General features: G+C 54.0%; 4 protein-coding genes across 15 annotated transcripts in view; 1 reads left to right on the top strand and 3 right to left on the bottom strand.

Moving 5' to 3' along the window:
- The window catches only part of NHEJ1 (non-homologous end joining factor 1), a 75,555-nt gene extending 70,304 nt beyond the window's left edge, over positions 1 to 5,251 (bottom strand). Inside the window, exons 1-3 of one of the 8 annotated variants that reach the window (XM_014856114.3) lie at positions 5,125 to 5,251; positions 2,554 to 2,730; positions 1,910 to 2,122 (exon numbers count right to left, since the gene is read on the bottom strand). In XM_014856114.3, the coding sequence (XP_014711600.1) occupies positions 1,910 to 2,122; positions 2,554 to 2,730 (390 nt within the window). In that variant the 5' untranslated portion in view covers positions 5,125 to 5,251. Of the gene's footprint in view, positions 1 to 1,909; positions 2,123 to 2,553; positions 2,835 to 4,778; positions 4,949 to 5,124 lie in introns of those variants that run through there. The other 7 variants (XM_044751373.2, XM_044751372.2, XM_044751377.2 and 4 more) reach the window with 7 other exon arrangements.
- A 626-nt stretch (positions 5,252 to 5,877) lies between these two features.
- Positions 5,878 to 13,105, bottom strand: SLC23A3 (solute carrier family 23 member 3). Of its 2 annotated transcripts, XM_014856105.3 has the most exons (12): positions 11,959 to 13,105; positions 11,664 to 11,821; positions 11,452 to 11,549; positions 11,190 to 11,263; positions 10,817 to 10,998; positions 10,368 to 10,491; positions 10,102 to 10,216; positions 8,849 to 9,102; positions 8,252 to 8,357; positions 7,792 to 7,959; positions 6,713 to 6,808; positions 5,878 to 6,618 (listed from the first exon to the last, which is right to left on the bottom strand). In XM_014856105.3, the coding sequence occupies exons 1-12, from the start codon at positions 12,139 to 12,141 to the stop codon at positions 6,329 to 6,331; spliced, it is 1,848 nt and encodes a 615-aa protein (XP_014711591.1). In that variant the 5' UTR covers positions 12,142 to 13,105; the 3' UTR covers positions 5,878 to 6,328. The 2 variants fall into 2 exon arrangements, with proteins under 2 accessions (XP_014711591.1, XP_044607266.1); XM_044751331.2 differs by lacking the exon at positions 8,849 to 9,102 and having other exon boundaries at positions 10,102 to 10,147; positions 10,368 to 10,460.
- A 624-nt stretch (positions 13,106 to 13,729) lies between these two features.
- Positions 13,730 to 19,448, bottom strand: CNPPD1 (cyclin Pas1/PHO80 domain containing 1). Of its 3 annotated transcripts, XM_014856107.3 has the most exons (10): positions 18,970 to 19,448; positions 18,331 to 18,623; positions 18,009 to 18,096; positions 17,469 to 17,577; positions 16,851 to 16,932; positions 16,566 to 16,686; positions 16,352 to 16,480; positions 15,723 to 15,784; positions 15,237 to 15,354; positions 13,730 to 15,001 (listed from the first exon to the last, which is right to left on the bottom strand). In XM_014856107.3, exons 3-10 carry the CDS (start codon positions 18,075 to 18,077, stop codon positions 14,456 to 14,458), a joined length of 1,236 nt encoding a protein of 411 aa, XP_014711593.1. In that variant the 5' UTR covers positions 18,078 to 18,096; positions 18,331 to 18,623; positions 18,970 to 19,448; the 3' UTR covers positions 13,730 to 14,455. The 3 variants fall into 3 exon arrangements, with proteins under 3 accessions (XP_014711593.1, XP_014711594.1, XP_070345800.1); XM_014856108.3 differs by lacking the exon at positions 18,970 to 19,448 and having other exon boundaries at positions 18,331 to 18,656; XM_070489699.1 differs by lacking the exons at positions 18,331 to 18,623; positions 18,970 to 19,448 and having other exon boundaries at positions 18,009 to 18,259.
- Positions 19,449 to 19,538: 90 nt separating this feature from the next.
- Positions 19,539 to 24,938, top strand: RETREG2 (reticulophagy regulator family member 2). Of its 2 annotated transcripts, none has more exons than XM_014856159.3 (9): positions 19,539 to 19,959; positions 20,250 to 20,356; positions 21,047 to 21,077; positions 21,432 to 21,567; positions 21,954 to 22,038; positions 22,308 to 22,451; positions 22,603 to 22,697; positions 22,856 to 22,991; positions 23,191 to 24,938. In XM_014856159.3, exons 1-9 carry the CDS (start codon positions 19,685 to 19,687, stop codon positions 23,814 to 23,816), a joined length of 1,635 nt encoding a protein of 544 aa, XP_014711645.2. In that variant the 5' UTR covers positions 19,539 to 19,684; the 3' UTR covers positions 23,817 to 24,938. The 2 variants fall into 2 exon arrangements, with proteins under 2 accessions (XP_014711645.2, XP_070345799.1); XM_070489698.1 differs by having other exon boundaries at positions 19,605 to 19,959; positions 21,520 to 21,567.
- The last annotated feature ends 501 nt before the right edge of the window (positions 24,939 to 25,439 follow it).

The following is a 25,439-nucleotide window of genomic DNA, read 5'->3' as shown; positions in this document are numbered from 1 at the left end:
TGTGACCATTCGGAATTTCTAGGGCTGTGCGATGGAAAACGAGACTTGCTTCCCAAAGGCAGCCCGAATGTTTTGGTCCCAGAAAAAGTATTACTGAGGGAACAGTGCCCCCTGGTGTTCCTTGGAAAAGGTTACAAGGGTTTTGAACAAAATAGGTAAATTCTGGAACTAAAGCAGGATGGAAAATTTCACAAGAAATTCAATTAAAACCAATAAACATGAGTGACTATTATCTGCTAAGCACTGTCGATGGGCCTTAGAAATTCAGAGAGGAATAGGAAGCAGTTCTCCAAGCACTCAAGTCTGGTTTTATGGGGTTCCAGATCAAAAATAAACACCAGAGAACAGTTTCTCAAAAAGCACTTGGTTCCATCCACCCCATTGATGCCAAAGCATCATATCACCCCTGGGAGACTAAAGAAGGGAGATAGGAAGTGATGCCCACTCATCTTCAGACCCCTCTGCTGATAAACCCACACCCTTAGGCCTCCCACAGAAGACTCCGTCCTCTAACGCTACTGACTGGAGCAGGCTCTGTTTATACAGAAGGGTGGAAGGGACCAGCAGTAGTAACTCCTGCAACCTGGTTCTTAATGACCACTCTCAACTAATTTCTTTCTTTCTTTTGGTGAGGAAGACTGGCCCTGGAGTAACATATGTGCTCTTCCTCTCTTCCTCTATTTTGTATCTGGGATGCCCTCACAGTGTGGCTTGATGAACGGTGTGTAGGTCTGCACCCAGGATCCGAACCCGTGAACCCAGGCCATGGAAGCAGAGTGCGCAAACTTAACCACTATGCCACCAGGCCAGCCCCTCAACTAATTTCTAATAAAAGCTCTGGAGGCCTAGAAAACTACACGTTTCTACGACGTTACCCTCCTAGAGGACGTTTGATATGTTTACTTTTTGCATGAATTACTCATTCAAAAAAGATTAAATAAAAACTATCACAAGAATGAGTAACAAACAAAGGACACTATCCTCCTAGTCCCTGAAAATGGCTCTTGAATCAGACCTCTCTGGGAGTTGAACCCCAGTTCATCCATTTATAAGCTGGATGACTTTGGACAAATTACCTTCAACCTCAGTTTCCTACTCTGAAAAACGGGGATAAGACTACTTATCTTGCAGGATGGTTGTGAGGATTAAACGACGAGATAATGTTCAGAAAGATACCTAACCCTCGTCCGTGCTCTATGCTGTTGCCAGACTGATCTTGATAAATGACAAAGTGGATCAAGTTAAACCCCTGCTTGAAGTCTTTCAAGGAATCCCTGTTGCCTTTGAAATAAAACCCAAACTCATTAGAATCCTTCAAGATCCGGCCACTCCCTGCCTCATTTCTCATGACTCCCTGCGGTCACGAAGTCCCCCGACTTGCCCCACGCTTAGACATCTTCACGCCTCTCAAAATTGCACTCTCGCCTAGAATGACCTCTATTTTCTCCCAATTAGTTCCTACTCATCTTCAAAACTCAGCTCAGAAACTCTCTCTTCAAAAAGGTCTTTCGGATCCTCAATCATCCTGGGCTTACCTCAATCAAAGAATTACCAGACTTTATCCTGTTTCCTGTCTGTCTTCTCACTAGATGATGAACTCCAGGAACAGGCTATATTGTTTTAGATCTGGACACGCAACAATTAGCCCATAATAGATGCTTAATAAATGCTGAACAAATAAAGTAATGAATGAAGACACCTATGAAGTGTGTAGACCCAAAGTCTGCTCCTTTGCAAGGAAAGGACGCAGCAGTCAAGAATCCTTTCTGCCCTCTGTCTAGCCAAGGAAAGTTTTCTAATTGGAGAAGAATTTCAAACAGAGTCTACAAAAAAAACCAAGAACACCTAAAGCTTCATCTCAAAGCAGCTGGCATTCCCCTTCCCCATTCCATGTTGGAATTGCACTTACCAGGGAAGGACTAGCTAGGATGCAGTGGAAATTCCAATAGAAAGGAAGACCAGAGAGCTCACTCCGCACGCACAGTACCAGCGCCTCTGCCACACGATCGCAGGAGAAGGTGGCTTTGCCAGGGCCAGCAGTGTCCTTCAACAACGGGAGAAGCAGATCATCCAAATGACAGAGAAAAGCCTCAGGAGGAGCAGTCAGGCGCTTGTTCAGCTCCTAAAAAGACAGCAGGAGTTGTAAAGGGTGAGGGTGCTAAAGGAAACTGACTCCCTCGTAAGTCACAGCAAAGAAAAACTCCCAGTTAACATGAAGACGGTGGGCATGAGAGGAAGGGAAGGGAAGATAAAAACATCAACACAGGAAAAAGAAAACAAAAAGAGAGTGATCAACTGGTCTACTTCACAATTCCACCTTGTACCGTATGCAGTACAGAAACTAACATACACGCTCACAACCACAGAATGATCCCAGGGCTACAGGGAGAAGTGCAGGGCATTAACCGGAATTGTCTCAACTGGATCCGACCTTCCTTGGCAACCTAGCAGTTGCCACCAAGCAAGGTGGTGGATGTTAATGTCCCCTGACCCTCACCAGGAAAGAAATTATATCCACTTCCACTCCACAGCAAGACTTCTCTTCACACTTACCTTGGCTCGCTGGCTGACCACACTGGTGTCCACCTGTTCATGCCACACGTGTTGCAGATCTGAAACCAGCAAGGCATAGCCCTGCTTAGTGATATAAGCCTTGGCCAAGAGGGAGTTCTGGTCAAGCTGTAGCCACGCCCACGGCTGCATCAACAGGCCTCGCTCCAGTTCGTCCATCTGCACGAGAGTCTTCATTCAGCAAAGTGCCCTAGGGTAGTGTAGGCCTGGGGAGGGGCACCATGCAGACAGTCTATATCAAACAAGTCTTGTGAAAATCCTCCCTAGTAAACAGAAGGCAAGGATTTACACTCTACCCCTCTCCCCCATCTCCCACCCCCCAGCCCCCACTCCCACATATAACCAGCTGAGTACCAACCTTACTACCTCTTGGCCACTAAAAATCTATTTATAACTTTGAGAGGGGTTTTTTTTCCACATTAAGTTCCTAGAGGACACAAAAAAACCTTTCTTCTATAGAGTTTAAGCCTCAGCATATTGATATCAGTACTTCTGCTTTCTAATAATAGAACTTAACGTGGAAACCTAAACCATTCTTCTTGCATCTTTATCACATTCCTAATAAATCCGTCAATGCTGTCCTTTACCAGAACTTCTAGAAGAGAAGAAATAGTTCTTGTCTTATAAAACATCATAAGTCATAAGTGTCATGGGCAGGAAATTCAAATTATTTGATCGTTATCTAAAAGCAAAACTCTAGAAGCTCTCAGAATTTCAAATATATAAATATATATATATTCTCTAAGACAGGGATTCTTAATCTAGAGTCTATGCATGTGAATCCTCCGGAATTACATGCAAAATTTGTGCATACATGTGTATACCCATTTGGGGGGAAGAGGTCCACAGCTATGGACAAACTCTCAAAGGGATCAATGACACACAAATAAACAGCTAATAAACTCTGTGTCCAGAAGCAAACAGAAGAGCCCCAAATCCCATTTCAAGAAGAGCCTGATCGACTAAGAAGTCATGAATACAAGCACAGCACGGCAGAGGGAGAGGCGGTGAATTAACTCCCACTCCCATCCTCCCCCACATGCCCACCCCGAGGTCCTGCCACCAACGACAGCAGACCCTGTTGCACATCCTAACGCTCCTGGAAACCACCTGTCCTCCTGCAGCAGCTACATTTGTAGCCATAACCCAGTGGATGTTCAGTAACTATGCCTACTTTACAGGAACTTTGATCATTTTTCCTGTGAGTTACAAAAAAGGTGATATAATTTCCTTCACTATTTCAGTCTATAAATACAAAGTGAAGGTGGGGGGGAAATCTTAGAATATAAAGAAAATAACGAAATTCCTTGAATTTCATTAACACGGTTAGCAGGGTTCTGTTCCTCCAGTCAATTCCATCTGAGTCTAAGCCATTATTTTTCCAACTATAGTTTCTGAAGCGCAGTCTTGTAACACAACTTAATTTGTACAGTCACTAGACAGGTGAAATATAAATATATTTTGTGATTTTCCTTTGCTGCTGTCTGAAAACTCTGTTTGCTGGATGGCAGTACTTGAGTCACCAGCCACAAGTCTCACTTGCTGTTCCTACGGGGAAGAGAGGATCTTGGAATGATTAAGCTAGTCCTCACCGGACCAGAGCTCCACACTGCCAAAGGTCAAAACGCAAGCGAAGTCGCCAAGCCCTTCTCTATTAGGCACTCCCCAGTGTGCACTCTAAGAGTCACCAAAATTGGGTTAATTATCCTAGCCTGTCACATCAAAGCCCTGAGGCTCAAGACTCTCAAACTGTATGGTTGTACTTTGTTTTGTCTTGTTTTGGGGGCGGGGCAGGAGTTTTAGAAAAAGGTCTGTGACATTCAGCACCAGACCTGGGGTTAGCTGCTCCCACCACACACGTCCTGTCGACTCTGAGGCCTCTATAGCCCACTTTTTTCTTTTTCCCTTCGAGGCCGCCTTTAACCTTCACGTTAACTAGATTCACCCGTTTATTATTCCTGCATGGAGGTGGGGAGCGCCGAGGGCCAACAGCGGGGTGAGGTCGCTGAGAACCGGCGTCTGCACCAATTCCCGCCCCTCGACCGAGAGCCCCGCTCAGCGCAGTTCCTCCGCCATCCTGCAGAGGGCAGCCAGGCCCCAGCGGCCATCCAGGCTGGGCCACGTCCCGTCCCTCTGGAAAAGGGCGAACCCTCGCTCCCTTGACCACAGCCCCACCCCAGGAGCCCCGCCTGGCGTCCAGTCCCCACCCGCTCTCGCTAGAAGGGCCTTCGCCGTCCGCCTTTCCATTGCTACAGCAGCGGCTGCACTGAGGCGCACCTCGGGACGCCTCAGGAGATAACAAACCGCACAAGCAGCTCCTTCCTTGCTGCAGCCAAAGAGCATCCTTGCAAACCCCGCCCCGCCGCCGGGAGGCGGGCTGCGCACGCGCGGCCTTGCAGCCCCGCCCACCCACGGAGGCCTGCCCCAGGACCCAGGGCGCGCGCGGGTCTCTGCGCGGGGATAGCGCCCTGCCCGGGCCAGTCCGCAGGGTTCGGGCAGCTCCTCGCCGTCCGGTCCCCACCTCGGCCCCTATTCGAGCCCGACCCCACCTACCGTGAGCGGCTGCGAGAGCTCCCACTCTCTCCGCAGCAGGCCCGCCCGCCCGCGCAAACCGAAAGGCCTAGAGTACTGGCATTTCCCTGCCACGGGGGGCGGGGTCTTGGGGCACAGGGGCGGGGCCCGGGCCGGTGTGGGCGGGGCATCTGCGCCCCCTGAGCTGATTAAAGGAGCGCTCGGACCTGGAGGCGCATCGCGGCCAGGAGAGCCAGACGAGAGCCTGGGCGACCTGCCGGTAGGGAGGAGGCGGGTGGCGCTCCTTAGAGTCACTCTTGCGGAGGAGAAAGAATGCAGCACGAGGTGCAGGAGAGGGGTCCCCAGATTTGGACTTGGCAAACTCAAATCCCTTCCCTTCCCTCCCCCTACCTGTCCAACCTCTTTTTTTTTTTTTCCAAATAAAACGAGAGGATTGACCTTCACTAGATAATGTCTCAGGTCCTCACTAGCGCTCGAGTTGTTTAAGAGATGAGTCTCCCAGGCATAAATCCCACGGTTTGACCTCATCCTCTGCCTCTCCTGTCTCCTTCCACTCCTGTACTTATGCTCCTGAGAAGCTTGAAATCCCTCAGCTCATCTGTGCTTTGTACCACCTACAGTTTTGCTAAGGCTGGATACCTGAGCCTGAAGAATTCTTCCCATCCATTTTCCACCACTGAAAATCCTGCTCTTGTCAGGGCCAGTCTCCGTGCTGCTGCTTTCATAAAGCCTTTCCCGCTATCCCCAATCAGAATGAATTGTTTCTTCCTCTTTGCATTGTTTTAATCTTTATTACAGACTGCCTTCTGGTTTGGATTCTAGTTAGTAATTACATAAGTCTTTTTAAACGGTAAGTCCCCTGAGAGGACAGGGACCCTGTCACATCCATATCTGTAGTTCCAGGACCTTGCAGATGGGAGGTGCTCAATAAATATTTGTTAAGTGGATGCTGGGGTTCAAGTATAGATAGTTCACAGGCAAAATCTCATTCATTCATTCATGGTCCATCAAACCATGGCCCCTGCTCTGGAACCATTAGGCTCAATTAAGAGAAGGCAACACACCTATGGGGAAATGAGACCTTTAGGTGGCCCGTTTTACACACACACACACACACACACACACACACCCTTTCCTTAGGAGAAAGCAGAGCCTGGGAGGTGACTCTCCAGCAAGCTGGGAAATAGGGCTAAACTAACTAGGACACAAGTAGGAGTCCTAGTAATTACTGGGACCTAAGTTCTCTGCTAGACCCTGGGCACTGCTCCCCAAAGCTAGGCAGCAAGTCAGCTGTCTCTCCTGGCTCAGAGGGCCCTCCTTCCTCCTTCGCGGGGACTTCAGGCAGCGGACAGAGGCAACGGAGGGGCTGGGGGATGCAGGGACACAGGTTTTGGATGGGGAAAGGAAGCTCGTACTCTTGAGCAGCCTTCTCCCTGCACTTCTTAGGCATCCATGCCTCTTGGGCAGCGAAATGAGATGGCAGCTCTTGACCTAGGCCTCGTTCAAGCCGTGTGCCTGCAAAAGAGAGGCTGGTCAGGCTACTGCCCAACCGGGGGAGTGATGACTTCCTGGCCACTCCCCAGTCTGCTGGAGCCTGGCCTCAGCTTACCAGGAATGGTGTTCTCCAGGAGGAAGCCCAAAAGTCCAGCCAGGAAGATGGGCTCTGTGAGCAACGAGTGCAGTAACACATCCAAGGGGCTCCAGCCTACAGGGGGTTGGGGCCAGGCGGGAAGGGAACTCTGATCCTATGCAAGGCCAAGAGGTCTCATACTTCTAGCTCTAAACCTACGTCTTGGACTAAAAACAGATCTTTCTGAGTTGTCATTCCATCCCCCTACCTTTGTCCCTCTGTTCTCCATTTCCCACACCCAGGCCCTTCCCACAGGATCCCTGCTCAATTCTCAGTCTTCTGAGCATCCACATGCACCTCCAGTTAGGCTTTGATAGTTCAAGGCTCCATCTCTGGAAAGTTTGGTATTAAAAGCCCCAAGCTTATTCCCCACTTCTTACCTTCCATGCTCTAGCCTGGGTTTCTCAATCTTAGTACTATGACATCTTGGACCAGGTAATTCTTTGTTTGAAGGGGACTGTCCTGTGCATTGCAGGATGTTTAGCAGCATCTCTCTGCCCACTAAATGCCAATGACAATCCCCACTCCCCTGTTTGTAACAGCCAAAAATGTCTCCAGACATTGCCAAATGTTCCCTGTGGGGCAAAATCATCCTCAGTTGAGAACCACTGCTATTTGCTAAGCTGAGCTAACAGGCTACCTGTTGCTGCTCCCAGGACAAACCCTATGATTTCTGACTTCTATGTCTTTGTTTATGATGGTTCCTCCGCCAGGAATGACCTTCATCTCACCAAATATGTTTACATCTTGCCATCCTTCCAGACCAGCTCAACGTTACTTTCTCCCTAAACCTTACCGGGATTATCTCAGACAGAAGCCATCTCTCTCGCTACTGAGCACCACAGCTCTTCATCTGAACCTTTTCTGTTTGTTCCTTCACACTTCATCTCTTTATTACTAGACTGTAACATCTGGAGGCACCTTTGTATCCCAAGGGGCCAACTGTTTACACCAAAGCCCAGAGACGGGTGTGGGGCCTGGAGTCCAGAGAGCCTGAAGCTCAAGCCCTTGCTTTCCTGCTACTGAGCAACTCCACCTCCCTTCCCCACGCCTCCCACCTGTGCTCAGGAGGACTGGGGCTTCCTGAAGCCATCTTGGTAGCAGCAAGGCCATGAAGATGGAGAAGCCAACAATGAAGACATTCCGCCCAGAGTCAATGTCAGCCAGGTGGAAGCTGGAGAATCCAGTAGACAGAACCACGGCCTGGGTCACCCCCAGCACCCCACCTGTCTCATATGGAAGTAATCAAAGGGGTTGAGAGAAGGCTGGTACAGCAGGGAGTGTGGCAGGGCAGGGTAGGTTGTGATGGAGAGACCACTAAAAGGCTTATTTCTGATTCTGCCAGAAGCCTAGTCAAGAGGCCAAGATATGGGGCTGAGAAAATGAGGGCAGCTGACCCATGCTTATATCCATGTTTCGGGGAAGCTATTCAGAAAGAAGGGTGCCAGCCACAACAAACCAGTTGGTCATGCTGGCGGGTACTGGTTCAACACCAGTCCTGCTGATATATCCACTCACCAAGCACAGACAGCGGGATAGTGGTGAGGAGCTGGGCCAGCCTTGGGGAGAGCCCAAGCGCCATGCAGAGCAGCCCCACCAAGTGGGCCACTCGCCGAGATCCAGCCTAGGTGAAGAGGAGACACTGGAAGATGCAGCCACCTCCTGGGCTGTTGAAGGGTTTAGTCTGGCTGGCCGTTCTCATCATTTGGATCCCAACTCACATGTTACCCTTCCAAGGGTACTGCACCTAAAGGGGCCTCTTTACCAACCAGTATCCCGTTACCCTGCTTTGCTTTCTTAATAGCACTTATCACTCTGAAATTATCTTGTTTACTTTTCTTAAATTGTCCGCAAGAGATTAGGGACTTGATCTGACTTGTTCTTCACTGGAACCCCAGCCCTGGTCCAGTGTCCAGAGGCACAGAAGGCGTTCTGTAGTGACTTAGTGTCTTCCTCACACCCCTAGCCCCTTCACCACTTCTAGGCACCTCCCTAAATGAGATCATTGGTGTGGAGAGCATGACAGAGCACTGGGCACAGCTGGCGGCCAGCGAGTGTGAGTGCCCTTCCCTCTCCTGCAGCACTCACTCCCCCATGGGCGCCCCGTCCACCTACCTGGACAAGACTCACTGTGCCCACGTTGGGGAAGCTGGATGCAATGCCCATGGGGCTCCCCAACAGCCCGGCCAGCACACTGCCCAGCCCCTCCAGGCTCAGCCCTCGGCTGCAGGCATGCGGAGGTGGAGAAGGCAACTGCAGCAGCCGGCCACACAGGGCGTAGCAGCCCAGGGAGCTGGTGGAGGCTGCCAAGGCCATGGAGATGCCTGCAGCCAGAGCCCTGGGTGTCAGCAAGGGCCAGTCCCACTCAGCTGGGGAGGGAGAAAGAGCTGCCTTGGGGCCAGACTCAAGTCTGGAGCATCCCCTTGCTTCCAAAGGCCTATGCCACTAGAACCCTAGAGGCTCCTTTGTCTTTGAAGATAATGTCTTGAGACAAAACCACCAAACTCTCAGGATAAAGAGCCATCCCTTTACCATGGTCTAAAAGGGCCTCTTTGATCTGATCTCTACCTCTCTCTCTCTAGCCTCATCTCCCACCACACTCTGCCTCACTGCCTTCACTCCAGATATACTGGCCTTGTTTCAGACCCATGTACTTGCTGAGCTGCTGGCTACCACAGAGCCTTTGCATATGCTGTTCTGTCCACCTAGAATGCTCTTCTCTCTTGCCTTCACCCAATTAGCTCCTACTCATCTCTCACATCTCAGCTCAGAGATCACTTCCTCAAGAATACCTTTCCTGACCTCTCTGATAAAGTCAGAGTCCCCATTATAAGCTCTCATCACACAGTGTACCTCCCCTTTGTTACATTTACCATGTGCAATTTTACATTTACTTGGGTTACTGTTTAATTAGTATCTGTATTCCCCAGCAGATTATAAACTTCATGAGGACAGGTGCTATGTTTGTCATGTTCATCACTATGTCCCCTGTCACATGTCTAGCATATAATCAGCACTCAACAGACCTTTATTAAGTGGATGAATGAGTACATTTCATATACAATGTCTCAAAAGCAGTCTTCATACATAGGTCACTAACCCAAATGCCTTGTGGGAGTAGGTAACATAAATGTGTAAACTGGGTGAGGAGGACAGTTGGGAGTGGTGGGGCCTGCAGCTGTCTGTTAACATTAAATAAAACACCTGTGATAAGGGGCTGGCATTGCCCCTCAGACTAGCAATTTCTCTCCTGTGTGTTTTGCGAAAACACGGGATTTAACTCAGAAATGAAATTCATTAAATCTTGAGTTTAAAGAAATAGACACCTTTATTTGAGTGAGAGGATGGAAGACTAGGAGAAGACCCACCTGGGTGAGGCAACCAAAACCAGGGTGCCTTGGAGGGGGCAGACAGCTCCAGGGGGATGACGCTGAGACCCAGAAGGGCAGCGACGATCCACCCACAGGCCACCGGGATCAGCACCTGAGGGGCGAGACTGAGACGGAAGGAATCCCTCCCCCAGAACCTTCCCAGCCAGCCTGAGATGGGGGACAGAAGCCAAAATGTAGGGGCTGAGCGAGTGTTCTATGCCAGCCCTTCTACCCTCAACTGCGCCTGCCCTGACCCCACCTACCGAGAGGAGCCGGAAGGCAGGGATGCGGGTGTGAGGTGCTGAGGTTGAGGCTGGCCTCCAGGGGCATGGGGGTAACTGGCAGGAGCCCAGGTGCTGAGAGCAGACCACCATGAGCAGGATAAGCCTAGGAGAGAGCAGGAGCTTTAGGAGCAAGGGGCAGCAGGCATCCTGAGGGGGGTAACGGAGGTGGGGGTGGCAAACTACCATACAAGGGGGTCCCAGAGGAGAAGGTGCCTGTGGAAGGGGGAAGGAGAGCACCTTGGGGGTGAGTGGGAGATAGTGAAGATCAGGGGGGAGGAACAAACTCAGCAAAAGCCCTGGATTCCAAGTCTACAAAGTGTCGTCCGTGCTGGGATCGCTGCCAAATCAGGTAGGGCCAGCAGCTCTGCCCTCCCCCAGTCCCACACACCCCACTGGTCACCACCCCACGCCTCTCAGGACCTACGTACAGCAAAGCCAGGCCCCAGTGCGTGGAGCAGAACAGGGCCACCTCCCTGTGGGCAGAGAGCCCTGCCACAACCAGGCTGGGGGCCAGCACGAGGGGCCCACAGTGGGGGAACAAGTGGCCAGGACCCCCCAGCAGTCCCAGCATGCCCTGCAGCAGCCCAGACACCACCACGGCCCCGGACACCTGGTGGAGTGGAGAAGAGGACAAAGAGAAGACAGTCTGCTCAATCGAGTTGACCTCAGCCTGGACTTTGTAACTACTTCCAGGGGTGGGTCCCTCCTCCAGAGCATCTTAGTCCCTGCAAAATGGAAACAAGAACCTCCCCAATCCTGGCACCACCTTAGCCCTCCTGCTCCCCTTCTCTAGGCACGCACCTCTCGGAGAGAGGCGTTCCAGGGCTCCAGGCCAGGGCAGCCAGGCCCCCTACACAGGCGCAGCACGAGGGAGGCTGGGAAAAGTTGGAGAGAAGGGAGGGAAATGAAGACCCATTGCTCTTCAGTCCTAGCTGGTGCCTGGCACCGCTCCAGGCCCCACAGTGCCCACCAATCCCATCATTGCCCAATCGCAATTCCACGCCCACCTATACCTGTACGCTCCCAACCCCACCCTCACCCCGTGTCCTAGCTCTGTGCTCACAGTTTCCAGGTGTCTGGATGGCCAAAGGTAGCTTCTGGCTGGTCAGCACCAGAGCGGGGACAAGGAACTCTAAAGATGGAGCCTGGACAAGAGGCAGCCTGTAGGAATAGCAGCCCCGGCAGGTCTGGAAAACTGTGACAGCCAAAAGGACTCCCCCAGCCTCTCCTACCCCCGGGACCCCATCCCTCTCTCTCCAGAGAGTTCTCCCTCACCTGCTGCCCATCCAAGTTTGCAGGGTAGTAGACACACCGCATGAGAAAAGGCTGGAGGCCAGGAGCTGGGCAGGAGAGTAAGAAAGTCCTCCTTGGGGGAGACTTCGAAGCAGGAGCAGGTGGGAGGCACAGAGCAGAGAAGCCAGGACCAAGATATGCTGTAGGTGGAGGAATGGGAAGGGGCAATCTTCAGAAATAGAAAAAAATACCTATTTCTGCAAGGTTTTTCATGCCACACCCACTCTCCCAAACACTCCCTTCGGTCAGCACCAACTCCTGCACCTTTGCCTCCTACCTGCAGAGCCAGAAGGCAGCTGAGGCCCCAAGGAGGAGGCCCGCCCAGAGAGGCCCCAGAGTGAGAAGAGGGCTTTGGGACAGCAGGTGGTGGTGGCGGTGGTGGCGGTGGTGGCGGTGGCAGGGGAGCATCCTGGGAGCCCTCGGAGCACAGCTGGGTGGGATGGGGGCCTGGTCGGCTCATGCTGCCCTGCCTTTGTGTTGTCTTGGCTGCCCTGGGCCAGAGTTAAGTAGAGAGAGTAAGAGGTCAGAGTCTGGGTGAAGTTAGCTGCCTGGAGTGCGGAGGGGGTGGGGTGTCAATGAAGCGGAGCGAAGGGATGAGGATTGGGGTCAGGACAGGGCCCTTTCACCTTTGCCCAGCTCTTGTGCAAATTCCATCACCCATTAACCAGGGAGTCGTGTTCTGGACACTTTTCCCCAAGAATCTCCATCTAGATCCCCTGTTCCAAGCTCTGGAAAGCAGGGTAGGGGGGCCGGGGAGGAGATCCATAAAGTAGCCTGGGGAGATCTGACAGACTGTATTCCCTCCTCAGCAGCGCCTCTTCCAACTATCACTCCCACACCATAGTTCTCAACCCTTTCAGGGTCAAGGCCCCAGAACACTTCAAAAGACAATGCAAGGGTCACATCCCTACATCGTGCATGACAATAGCAGTGACCACAACTGCTGTAATGTCCTCATTGTCACATCAAGGAGAAATCAAAGTAATTTATAACAACAGGTATTTCAATATGTGAAAGCTCGGGCCCAAGTAAACCAGAAGACAATGAAGCAGTCCAGTGCCCACTCCCACATGTAGAATCATCATGGTTGTGACAGCTACAATGCCAACTGACACTGGTCTTTCCTGGCGGCTCCTGTGCCACAGGCAGTGCTGCCATTGGTGACCCGCTGCTCCAGATAGTGGACAAGTTCTTGATACAGTGCTGAACAAAGTGGGGACAGCTTTAATCTGCATGGGGGTTTACTCCTCTCGAACTGAGTCTTCTTCAAAAGGTGCAAAAACTATCTTGTGTTTACATGTGAAAATTTAGATCGTTCTTGGCTCCAATGAACAGGTTTTTTATATACATGATGTCCAGCGGGTCATTCAGATGTCTTGGAAATTCTTCATAGTAAGGGGGGTCCTGAGCATTTCAGGATGTCTAGCATCCTGCCCAGGCTGGCTAAAGGCCAGTACTGTCCCCTCAAATTTGTGTAAAAAAATGCCCTGTAAATCTCCAAATTGCCCCCCAGGGGGCAGTACCACCACTGCTGTGGATCATCGTAAGCAGTCCCAAATACCCTCACTCCAGCGGCCTGGGATGTTTTCCTTCTTCCAATAACTCAGCCTTGGATGTCTCTCAACAACAATGACTGCCGCCACGTGTCAGACCGGATTGGAAGTCAGGCTAGAGAGAGGCATCCCAGGGCTTGTCCTCAGTGAGCTCCTGGGGCTCTGCTGGACGCTCAGCTTGGCCTCTCCTCCAGATGTTCTTCAGGATCCACAAGCATGGGGCTCACCCAGAACTTGTGACAGACAGGGCAACCCCAGGCATGGGACAATCACCATCCGTGTCCCATGGCAGCCAAGTCAAGCAGTGCTAAGGGCCCCAAGGTGCTGGGAGCAGGGATGAGGGGAAGTCTGACATGGGAGCCTATGACCATCAATCAGGGCAGTCCTGAAATGGGTTCAGGGAAGATGAACTGCAGATGATGGGATGAGGCAGGAGGAAGAGGCAGACATGGGGAAGGGTCTTCAGGGGCTGCCGTGGAACAAAAGGCCAGGCCATCCAACTCAAACTGTTTATTGAAACGTCAGTTCTACAAAAGCGTGAAAAACCCAGATACAAAGCGGCGGCCAGAGAGGCCTGTGAAGAAAATACCCAGGAGGAACCGGAAAAGAGGGAAGCCTGGGAGCTGGGTACTAAGAAGAGAAGGCTGGAAGACAAAAGGGCAAGGCTGAAAGTCCCGGCAGTCCCCAGCTCCTTTAGACGACATCCAAGGGACGGATGTGGAGAGGGTTTCCCCCCTTCCCTCTGCAATTACCACCTTGGCCAGATCAGTCCCTAGCTCTCCTGCTCCAGGGACATCACACAGACCCCAGTCAACGTCCGTCCCGCGCCCCAGCCCCATGCCCCCCTGCCGCTGTAGCCCCAATTCTCCCATCTCCCACCATTACCCTTCCATCCTAGGCAGCTCAAAAACAAAAGTCTAGCAGAGCCCAGGGGAGGTGGAGAGAGCACAGCTTCTCCTTTGCCCAGCTGTGACATGCCCCTGATCACTGAGCAGCTACTTTCCCAGGCACCACCACTGCCCTGGCCAAGGAGCCAGCCACTGAGTCTAGGAGAGTGAGTGACCTTCAGTCCTCTGTCCCACAACCCCTTAAGCTCCATCACCCAGGAGGACTGGAGACCAGCCAAGGACCCAGAGAGGTAGAGAAGATCTAAATCAAGCTTTGCTCCTCCAGGTTCTCAGAGACACCCAAGTCCTCTTCATGCATTCCTTGGAGCCCTATCTAGCCTGGGAAAATGAAAGACTTGAGGCGGGCCAGCTCCATGATGCTGAGAAGGGAACACTGCTGGGGCTGTGGGAGCAGAGGGAGCATTGGGCTCCAGGACCAGGGGGGAGCCAGGCCATGGGAGTGGTACCAAGGGCTGGGGGGCCCAGTGGGGATCGTATGGTTGAGGTGGTGGCAGGCATGGCAGGTTGGGGAGTCTCTCCGGGGCTTCTGGCAAAGGGGGCAGTTATGGAAAAGAGTGGGAGGGGCAGGAGGGTCAGGGGGAGGTGGTGGGGGGGGAGTCAGTGAGGCCAGAAGACTGCCCCAGAGTGAACGCAGCCCTACATCGCCTCCCAGGCAGCTGGAGACGTTAGCAGGACACGGCAGGCACTGTGGCACAGGAGAAGGTACACAGGGTTCCAAGAGGCACCTGGAGGCCAGTCCAAGGTCGGGGGGGCCAGGTGGAGGGCTGCAGGACAGCCCCAAGGACTGGTGTATTACAGCCACCGATGCCACAGCCAGGGCCACACTGCTCACATATGCCATGGCTAACAGGCAGGAGAGCTGTAGCAGAGAGGGTCAGAAAGGTCAGTACCCAAATACCCTTCCCCCTAAACCTGCTGCTGTCTGTCTTTAACACACCCATCCCTTGTCACTAGAAACCTGCGTTCAAGTCAGAGCTCTCTGTCACCATCTACTCCCAAATCCCTTCTCCTAAGCCTTTCAGCATCTGCTTTCCATCGTCCCACCCTACACACCAGCCCACTCAAGCCCCCTGTTCTTCCTGTCCCCTCCTCACCTTTGCCAGCCGCTGGCAGAGGGAGCCCAGGGCCAGCTGCCAGGCCGGCTGCTCCAGCAGCACACACAGGTCTGTGTAGGTGTACCAGCCCCGCCGCCGTCCCTGCTGCTCAGCCACACTGTTGGAAGGGGAGAAAAGACAGGGAGTGTCTGCCACTCTCCTGCAGCTGGCCCAACGACACCTTCATTCCCCCTGGAACCCACCAAAAGGACTAGGGAGCTTTTTAAATACACAGATTCCCAGGCTACCTGTTGATCCAGAAACTGAGGATGAGCCCAAGATCTGTATTTTCCATAAGCTTCTCCCACCCTCCCAAAGATGAGTATGAAGAGGGCAACCAGGCTTGGGAACCACTACCTTGGGCGATTCTCTTTCCTGTCTCCTCCCACCTCCCAATTACACAGGCCCTCATCTCTGTCTGGCTCCTCTTTTTAGGCCTCAGCCCCCAAGTCACTCAAGCCTCTCTTCCCAACTCCTAGAACCTACCAGCTCTCCAGCCAGCTCAGCACCTCAAAGATCTCCCGAGGGTCAGTGTAGAGACGCCAATCCTGTGGGTAGGAAGAGAAGGGCACCAAACTGGGTCCAGGTACGAGCCACAGTCATTTAATAACCGGAGCTGCAGGAGCAACTGTAACCACCACTACGGCTAACACTTAGCACATACTCTGTGCCAGACACTGTTCCAAGAGCTTTGACGTATTAACTCATTTACTCTCCACATATCGGGTTTCACACTATACTCTCCATTAAGGGCAACGGGAAAAAATAATTCTGAGAATGGTCCAAGCCCATAGGGAGCTCAGAGTCTAGAGACAAGGAAAGTTAGGAAGCAAATAAGCAGAACCCCGTAAGATGAGCTCTGACTCAGAGCGTGCCCTGTTGGGCCTGGAGGAATGTGGGGGATGCTCCACTTCTGGCTTCACGGCACTAGGAACCTCCAAGGTCTGTGGTTAGTGCAGAAGGGCTAGGAAGGGAAGACGCTAATAAGGAAAGACACAAGGAGGATAAGCAGAAAGAGAAACGAACAAACAGAAGGTTGAGAAAGAAAAGAAAAAGGTGAAAGGAACAAAAAGATGGGCCAGAGAAACAGAGCAAGAGAAAGGACAGCTACTCACCATGGCACTCAGGAAGCCCCTCTCCAGGGCATTGAGAGTGGGCACGGCCACACCCCCCGCAGCTCCCCATTCATCATTGAAGACCTCTTCCTCCTCCCCTTCATCGTACAGGTACTTACTGGCCACCATCTGCAGAGGAGGCAGAAGTGGTGTCTGTAGAGCTCACACCCGGCTCCTGGCTCACCAGGGAGATGAAGGGGAGGGGGCGTCTTACCATGGAGATCAGGAACAAGTCAGAGGACGACACGTGCTGTAGGTAGTCGGGGTTTCGGTGCCGGAGCCGCTCAATGTACACCAGAGCCAGCATCATGGCACACGGGGAGATGCATGCCTCCCTGGATGGCGGAAAGGATCAGTAATTAAACCCAAGGGTCTTTCAGCTGTTGTAACTCTTCTGGTGCTCATCCCTGTGGCTTTACATCTTCTCTTCAGAGATAACTATTTCCCTCTCCCTAGAGGCTGAACCCTCTCATCCTGTCTCCCTCAATTCCGGGCTCACCGTGACACATGAGCTACATATTTCTTCTGGAGTCGGCGGATAGGGCTGGGGGCCGCCTTCTGGAGCAGTTCCACAGCAATGTCTGCAGGGGGCAGAAGGAAGGCAGAGTGAGTAAACAACCCTCCCCAGCTAGTCCCCACTGCTGTCAACAGAAGACCCAGATCTACACCATCTGAGGCCTTGGGGACAGGACCACAGTAGCAAAATACAGATCAGATTCTCCCACGCTGAGACAGAAAGCCCCTTCTGAGTTTGAATTTCAGCTCCTTCCTTATTTTCCTGTTGCCTGAAATTATCTGGATTTGTCTTCCACTCTTACTCGTTTAAGAAAATAAACTTGCTATGTTTATTTGGAAAACACGTGACAGCCTCAGAAAACAAAAAGTTTCTAGTATACAAATCAAAAGTGATACAGATTTGTAAGACAGCAATGTTTTTCACTCATTTGGGTTTAAAAAAAAATGTGACATATAAACCTAGTGCTTACACCAACTACCAATCAACTAGCTACAAGGAAACTGCATAGCCCAGGGAGGGTACACCTAGAGTCAGTGCGGCGACTGCTGACAACCCCATTTTCACGCTTCTCACGTGCCCAGAGACACAACACTGTCGGACCTGCCACGGGGCTGGAGAGCTCCTCCAGGCTACAATCAGCTTCCCAGTCCCAGCCATAGTAGAGTCTCCTTCGGATCCGGGCACTCAGCTTCTGGTGTCCCGGGAGGAACTGAAACAGGGCAGGAGGGGGATAGAGGGTGAAGGGCATGATGGAGATCCCGGCTCCGGGCTAGGAGAGGGGTGTGGGGCAGGAGGCCCGCCTCACTGCTAGTCCGGCCCGCGCCCCACCCAGCCCCACGATCTGTGGATTGTTCGCCAGTGTCGGCTTGTCCACACGGGGAGGAATCCTCCTCCACTGAGGGCTCCCCAGGAGAGGTTCTCCCAGAAGGGCCCCGGCTGGCCACCCGTACCCCCATTTCTGTACCCCGCGGCTCCTTGCCCAGGGCCCAAACAGCCAGGGCCTCGAGTAGGCAAGGCTCGAGCGGCTGCCGCCCGGCTCTCGGGCAAAACCGTCAGGCGAGCTCGCAGCCGCGATCGGGCCCCGAGGGGAGCGCCCGGGGTCCCGGCTCCAAGCGCGGGGAGGCCGGGCCGCGCGCTCACCGTGAAGTCCTGGAAGCCGGTGAGGGAGAAGGTGCCTTCTTCGTCCAGCAGGAGCCCGGCCAGGTCCATCGTGCCGCCAGCCACCGCCCTGCGAAGGTGGAAGGGAGGGAAAGGAGTTGTAGGGGCACCGCGGAGCCGTTCCTGCCCGCCTGTCCACCTGCCCGCCGGCCTCCCCGCGCGCACTGCCGCCCTGGCCAGTGCAGCCCCCTCCCCTCGCGCCGGCGGCGGCAGGCGGGGCCCGAGCAGGCGGGCGCCTCTTCCTGTTCCGCCCCGGGCGGGGCTCCGGGCTTCGGGTGTGGGGCTCGAAGGCCTGGGCGCTCACCTCGCGGAGTGGAGAGGAGACCCGGCTGCAAGGCGCCGGCCGTGTGGATGCGGCGCCGCGCGTCCGCCCCGCGTTTACAAGCCGCGGAGGTGTCGCCGGCGAGTCCGCGCCCGGCACTTCCTGCCGCCCGCCGGCCCCGACCGCCGGGAAGGCGCCGCGCGCGAATTCCTGGCCGCCCTGAGCCCAGCGAGTCACGGAGCTGAGCCCCGCCGCGCCCTCGTCTGCGAAACGGGGACGATTCCTAGGGGACCATGCCGCACTGAGGACGAACGAGCCGGGCTGACCTTTCGTACCTGTGTAGATGTTAATATCAGTAAGACAAAGACGCCGGACAGCGAGTTGGAGATAAACAATAAACACACACAGAGCAATGTCCATAAAAAGCCTTGGAAAGGATACACGAGAAACTTAACAGTGGGTGAACTGTGGACAAGGTGGCAGGGAAACTTACTTTTGGCTGTATACCTTCCTTTTAGTATAGTTTGAAAATGTAAACCTAATTACGTATTTTGTAGGGTTATTGCAAAAATTAAACGATCTCAAGAAAGTATTAAGGGCCTGGTACGTTGTAAGCCTCAATAAATGGTGTTAACATGCGCCGCAAAGAGTAAACACGCAGGGTTTTATTTTTAAACTCACCCCTCGACCCCAATTTCCCGATGGAACAAGGGATTGGAAGGAGCGCCGATACGTGGAGGCGGTAAAGTTTACAAAAAGAGATGGGGAGCAAACAACTTTTCCAAGTTGTTTTTCTGAGTTGCGAAGCTGTTTTGGAGTGTGTCGAGTCACGCGCTGGTGTTTGTTTATCCGCGGAGGGGAGGGAACTGGGAGGACCAGTATGTCGAGGGTTGAGTAATAGGACGGCCGCCGCCCTTCCAGAGCAGAAGCCGATCCTACCGGGGATACTGGGCATCTGGAAGCCCCCTTCCAGCCCCTTGGGTCCGATTCACACCGGGAACACCGGGCCAGCACTAGACTCCCTAGCCGCCCTGCCTATCCAGGGAGAAGAAAACGGGTTGGGGTGGGGAAACGCGGAGACACTATCCCTCCGCCAGGCTGACCCAGACACAGCCCAGCCGCCGACGTGGGTCACTACTTCAACAGCCCGGACACACACCTGCGTAGAAGCGGGGGGGAGGTCCCTGGCAGCCCCCAGCGCGCAGGCGCGGGCCTCCCAATCCCGGCGGTTGGGCCGCGTCACGTGACGGGGTCGGCGCCCCGCCGTCACGTGACGCGCGTCCGCGGCCTCGCCGGCGCTCTCCGCGGCGTGCGCCCCCTTCCGCCTGACGCGCCCCCGGCGGCGGCCGCGCAGCCCTGGCTCCTCGCGGGCTCGGGCGGCGGCTGCGGCGGGGCTATGGCGAGCGGCGGTGGCGGTGGTAACAGCGGTGCAGCTGGGGGCCCGGGGCTGGGCCTCGGCCTGGGCCTGGGCTTGAGCCTCGGCATGAGTGAGGCCACCGGCGAGGCGGAGGAGGAGGCGGCCACGGCCGAGGCGGTGGGCCGCCTGGCCACGGCGCTGTGGCTGCGGCTCCGCGGCTGGGAGGCCGTGCTGGCGGCGGCGCAGCGGCTGCTGGTGTGGGAGAAGCCGCTGCACAGCCTGGTCACGGCGGCCGCGCTCAACGGCCTCTTCTGGTAACGGCCGCGGAGGAGGGGGCGGGGCCGGGCTGCGCGGGAGAGCGGGGGCGGGAGGGGCCGGGAGCCCCGGTCCCCTTTCTGGAGTTGACACCTGCCTTGGGGGAAGGTCCCATCGCCCAGTTTGTAAAGGCTGTTTTCCCCCTGGCTTGCCCCATTCGCCTACTTTCGACCCCGAGTTCGGCCTGGAGGTTCCCGTTCCGCCGTCCGTGGGCGCTATTCCCCCTTTTGCGGTGGATGCGGGATCCTGTCTCACCCACTCCCCGCTGAGGTCCCGGTCTCTCCCGAAGGTTGCTGTCTTCATCGTGCCTCCGGCCCATCTTCCTACTCAGCATCTCCCTTTTGGCCTATTTTCTGCTGGATCTCTGGCAGCCTCGCTTCCTCCCTGATGTCTCAGGTGAGTGTGATTTCCTTCATCCAGCAAGTCCCATCGTGCGCCTGCGTTGTGCCTGACCCCACTGGCTGGGTTGAATGGCGAGGGGCGTGGACAGCAGGCCCCCTGCCTCCCAGGCACCACCACTCTCCCAGTTAGGAAATCGAGAATTGCCCCTTTCTCAAAATTAATGTGACTGTGAAACTCTGCAGCCAGATCGTCTGGGTTCCATTGTCTGCTGTGCCACTTACCACCTGTGTGAGCTTGTAAAAGTCGCTCAGTCTCTGCCTCGGTTTCTTCATCTATAAAACAAGGGTAATAGAACTTAACTTCGTAGGGAGGTGGAGATTAAATGAGTTAACACACGTTATGTGGTTACGATGGGGCTTCACATGTGATGGGAACATTAGCTCTTCTTGCTGTTTTTCTTATCTGTATATTTGCTGAATAGGTGTTTTGGAGCAACTAGGTGCAGGCTGTGTGTGAGTTGTTTAGGATGTAAACGTGGATAAGATGTGGTTCCTGTGTTTGAAAAGGCTAAAGTCCAAAGAAGGAGACAGTTGTCCAGGGAACAGTAACAACATAATGTTTCCTGGGATTGGCATCTGAAGAAAGTGCTCTGGGACTACCAAGGAGGAGCACCTATTTCTGCCTTGGGGATTGTCTCCCAGAACCCCTACCGCTCAGTAACGTGTACCCCTTCTCTTTCTATAGCATCAACCCCAGAGGAGCCACACTCTGACAGGTGAGTGCAGGCCACCTCTTGAAGACTAATGCCCAAACCCTGTCTCGCTTTGGTGCTGATGTCACCGCGGTACAGGGCAGCATTGCAGCTTCTGCAGGCACAGACTCCAGCGTATGAGTGGGCTGGTGCCAAGCTTGGTCCTACGTTCCGTGTAGGTGTCTGTGTGCCTGCTCCTTTGCGGGCAGAGGGTTGGGAGCTCTGGGCTTTGCATCCCAGCACCAGGACAGCCTCCCTTTGGGAGGTGGGGTTGTCCACTTCCTTAGACTGCAGATCTCATTGGCATTCTCAAGAGGGATTTGAATGCCTAGGAAGCTGGTGTCTGAGGCCTCCAGGGGTCATGTCATGTCTCCCCAGTGAGGGTGCGGGGTCAGGCGCCCGGCCGCACCTGCTGAGTGTGCCCGAGTTGTGCAGATACCTGGCTGAGAGCTGGCTCACCTTCCAGATTCACCTGCAGGAGCTGCTGCAGTACAAGAGGCAGAATCCGGCTCAGGTAACCTCCCCCGAGTCGTGCAACAGTTCCTGCACTGTGGGGAGTAGAGGTCGGGGGTGGGGCCAGTGGTGTGAACTCCCTTGTTGGAGACAGCGAAGGAAAAGGCCTACTGCTGTCTTGAGGCCACATTGATAGCTAGTAGCCTGGGACAGAAGGCAGGCTCACCTCAGGGCATAAGCTTCTGATGTTGTTACACTGTTTCCTGATAAGGCAGACTAGTGTGAATTATAGGTTTTTGGCAGTGTCAGCTGTAGACTTCCTGAACTGGTGGTCTTGAGCATTCTCTTGCCTAGACTGGGCATTGCATTCCTGGAGGGCGTACCCAGCCGAGTGGGCTGCATACTTCAGCCCACAGTTCTTCTTAGACCCTTTGCTCTTCTCTGCAGTTCTGTGCTCGCGTCTGCTCTGCCTGTGCTGTGCTGGCTGTGCTGGGACACTATGTTCCGGGGATTATGATTTCCTACATTGTGTGTGAGTAAGGTCTAACCCCTGCCCTTCCCAAAGCCCTGTTCTTGTCTCTTTTCCCTGGACCGAACCAAAGGGAGGGCAGAGTTCTCTCTCTGCTCAGTTACCCATTTAGGGAGGTTTTTTGGGGAGGAGGGCAGTGGATGTGGAGGGAGGAGGTTGACACAGCCTCCAGAAAGGACTTCGTCTTCCTTCAGCCCTATTTAGGGACCAGTTGAATGAGGGTTCTTAAGAAATAGGCATACGGAGCTCTGAGTGGCCCCTCTAACCCCTAGTGCTGAGTATCCTGCTGTGGCCCCTGGTGGTGTATCATGAGCTCATCCAGCGGATGTACACTCGCCTTGAGCCCCTGCTCATGCAGCTGGACTACAGCATGAAGGCGGAAGCTGATGCCCTACATCACAAACACGACAAGAAAAGTAAGGGGCTCCCGTAATGGGGGGTGAGGGGAGGGGGGCTTATGGCTCATGCAATGCGCTGGAACTTAGATACTCTCCAGTCCTTTGCCCATGTTTGCAACCCCACCCCAGTCCCTGCTTGGTCACTGCCCTGCCACTCTTGCTTCTCTAGAACGGCAGGGCAAGAATGCACCCCCTGGAGGTGATGAGCCACTGGCGGAGACAGAGAGTGAAAGCGAGGCAGAGCTGGCTGGCTTCTCCCCGGTGGTGAGGTCCAAGGGAGATGGGGTGTCAAGTGGAAGGTGGGGGGAGAACCTCTGTGCTTTAGAGGTTCTCAAGGGGCAGGAGGCGGCGGGGGGGGGGGCTTCTGGAAACTGGGTTCTCTTATCCCCTCGCCTGTTGTGTCTGTCCTGCTTTTCCTGCAGGTGGATGTGAAGAAAACAGCATTGGCTTTGGCCATTACAGACTCCGAGCTGTCTGATGAGGAGGCTTCTATTTTGGAGAGTGGCGGCTTCTCTGTATCCCGGGCCACCACTCCACAACTAACTGATGTCTCTGAGGGTATGTCCCTTAGCCCCTCTTGATCTTCTTGTTTCCTGTCGTGGGGTGCTGGCTGGGCTCTTTGGTTCTTGCCCCCATCCTGAAAGATAACACCTGAGGCCTGGCCCAGTATTCCACATCCTGAGTTCTCATCCTTGAACTGATCGACCTGTTGTGGATGTTCAGAACAGGCCTATTCCTGACTCTGTTTTCTGCACAGATTTGGACCAGCAGAGCCTGCCAAGTGAGCCAGAGGAGGCCCTGAGCCGTGAGCTGGGGGAGGGAGAGGAGACAGAGCTGGCCCCTCCTGAAGACCTGCTGGGCTCCCCTCAGGCCATCTCAAGGCAAGACCTAGACTCCGAGGAGGAGGAAGAAGATGTGGCAGCCAAGGAAACCTTGCTTCGGCTCTCGTCCCCTCTTCACTTTGTGAACACGCACTTCAATGGGGCAGGGTCTCCCACAGATGGAGTGAAGCTCTCCCCTGGAGGACCAGTGGAGACACTGAGCCCCGAGGCAGCCGGTGGTGACCTCACCCCTCCGCCCAGCACCCTCTCACCCCTACTTCGCCTTGCTGAAAGTGACCCGGTCCCCTCCCCCTCAGTGCTCCCACCTCTTCCCCAGGACTCGCCCCAGCCGCTGCCTGCCCCTGAGGAGGAAGAGGCACTCACCACTGAGGACTTCGAGTTGCTGGATCAGGGGGAGCTGGAGCAGCTGAATGCGGAGCTGGGGTTGGGGCCAGAGACATCCCCAGAGCCCCCTGATGCTCCACCCCCTCCACCCCTGGGGCCCGACACCCTGTCTCTGGTACAGTCAGACCAAGAGGCTCAGGCCGTGGCAGAGCCGTGAGCCCTGGGGGAAGGAGTTGCAGGCACAGGAGGGCTTCCTGGCTAGGGCTGTCACTGTTTCCTTCTTTCCCTACTACACTGGGAGGGGCAATATGTGGGGACGCTGGCTGTCACAGGGTAGCCAGTCCACCCTCTGCCTGCCTGCCTGCTGTCCCGGGCCTGCTACAGTACCTGGGATTGGTTTTAAGTTTGTAAATAATTTTACGTTTGCGTTAGTGGATGTGAACAGGGCTACGGAAGTCCTTCCCATGGCCTGCACTTGCCTCCCTGCCTCATCTCTATTCTCATTCCACTATGTCCCAAGTCCTGATGGTCTATCCCTTTCTTTTTCCTCCTATCCTCAGGGACCTGTGCTGCTGTGTCCTCATGTCCCACTTGGTTGTTTAGTTCAGGCACTTTATCATTTTTCTCTCCTGTCCCACGCTTCTCTGCTTTATTTCCCTGCTGTGTCCTGTCCTTAGCAGCTCAATCCCCATGCTTGGCCAGCCCCTCCTCCACAGCTGTGGCTGAGCTTTAGGGAGGCTCCTGCCTGGGAGGTACAGACTAAACCTGGGGTGATGGGTCAGGCCAAAAGTTACGCACTTAGGTCGCTGTAGCCCGTGTAACCTCCGCTGCACCCTGCCCTAGTTCATCCCTGCCTTTCATGATACAGGAGAAGAGCAGGGATCCCACAGCACGTGCACCAGCACTGCGTCAGTGAGCAGGAGTTCTGCCTTGTTGGGATGAGAGGCTTTCTTACTATCTTAGGGAGGAATAAGGAGACCCGCTTCTCTGGGCCGTGGGTGCTCCGAGTGTGGTGGGACCCCCTACTAGGGTCAGGGAGTGGACAGTAATGTCTGCAGGTGTTGACTGGAAAAATAAAGTGTTGATTGGCTAGAAATGCTGCCTGCCTGCCTGCCTGCCTCACTGCGAGCTGCCCCCACACTGCTCTGTCCTCCCTCGCTCTGACTTACCTCCTTGTTCCCAGTCTTGCTCCGGCTGTTGATTTACCTTGGTGCAAAACAAGGCCAGAAGCAGGGATTGCCCTGATAGCCCTAACCTCCCCTTAGTCATCTTCCCTGACAGTGTGATATGTTTAGTGAGACTTAGCATGTGTGAATAAAGTGTATGCAGGAGGAAATTGCCTTGTCTTCCCGATCAATAGAAATTTGGGGCCATAACAATTGTTTCTACTATGTTGCCTACAACCTTAACACTGTCTTAAGAAGTCCCTAGCCATCTGTGTGCTAACAGCTCGCTCAGCCCTGGTTTATCTGTACTGAGGGAACCAAATAGGTGGGACCCATACCTGAATCGGAACTGATTTCGGGCCAAGAAACGCTAAAGAAATAGTCTCTAACACTGAATGCATAGTACATTGTGATTTATTAACTCATGTTTCCCTCACAACCTTGAGGTGTATGCTGTTAACTCCAGTTTACAGACAGGCTTACTCTCCTGAAAGCCGCAGTCCTAGTGGATGGTGGAGCTGATATCCAAACTCAAGTGGTTTGGCTCCAGCAATTGCGCTGGAATAGGAAGCCTCTGTCCCTTAATAGGGCACAAATGGGAAGATGCTCAAGGACGTGGGAACTATAGGGAACCAAGTTATATCTCAGTTTCACAAAGTAGACTCAGCAATCCT

The sequence above is a fragment of the Equus asinus genome, chromosome 19, assembly GCF_041296235.1.
Source record: "Equus asinus isolate D_3611 breed Donkey chromosome 19, EquAss-T2T_v2, whole genome shotgun sequence".
Classification (NCBI taxonomy): domain Eukaryota; kingdom Metazoa; phylum Chordata; class Mammalia; order Perissodactyla; family Equidae; genus Equus; species Equus asinus.
Note: the sequence above shows the minus strand (reverse complement) of the source record. Positions and strands in the feature narration are given on the sequence as shown.

Excerpts from the sequence above, each read along its gene's own strand:
- SLC23A3 (XM_014856105.3), bottom strand. The coding sequence starts at position 12,141 with ATGAGCCGACCAGGCCCCCATCCCACCCAGCTGTGCTCCGAGGGCTCC. Across the intron at positions 11,550-11,663 it reads CAAACTTGGATGGGCAGCAG|GCTGCCTCTTGTCCAGGCTC; the intron begins GTGAGGGAGAAC and ends CTATTCCTACAG. Across the intron at positions 10,999-11,189 it reads GGAACGCCTCTCTCCGAGAG|GTGTCCGGGGCCGTGGTGGT; the intron begins GTGCGTGCCTAG and ends CCACTCCACCAG.
- RETREG2 (XM_014856159.3), top strand. The coding sequence starts at position 19,685 with ATGGCGAGCGGCGGTGGCGGTGGTAACAGCGGTGCAGCTGGGGGCCCG. Across the intron at positions 22,452-22,602 it reads TCACAAACACGACAAGAAAA|AACGGCAGGGCAAGAATGCA; the intron begins GTAAGGGGCTCC and ends TTGCTTCTCTAG. Across the intron at positions 22,992-23,190 it reads ACTAACTGATGTCTCTGAGG|ATTTGGACCAGCAGAGCCTG; the intron begins GTATGTCCCTTA and ends TTTTCTGCACAG.
- CNPPD1 (XM_014856107.3), bottom strand. The coding sequence starts at position 18,077 with ATGGACCTGGCCGGGCTCCTGCTGGACGAAGAAGGCACCTTCTCCCTC. Across the intron at positions 16,687-16,850 it reads TATGTAGCTCATGTGTCACG|GGAGGCATGCATCTCCCCGT; the intron begins GTGAGCCCGGAA and ends TCCGCCATCCAG. Across the intron at positions 16,481-16,565 it reads ACTTGTTCCTGATCTCCATG|ATGGTGGCCAGTAAGTACCT; the intron begins GTAAGACGCCCC and ends CCTCCTCTGCAG.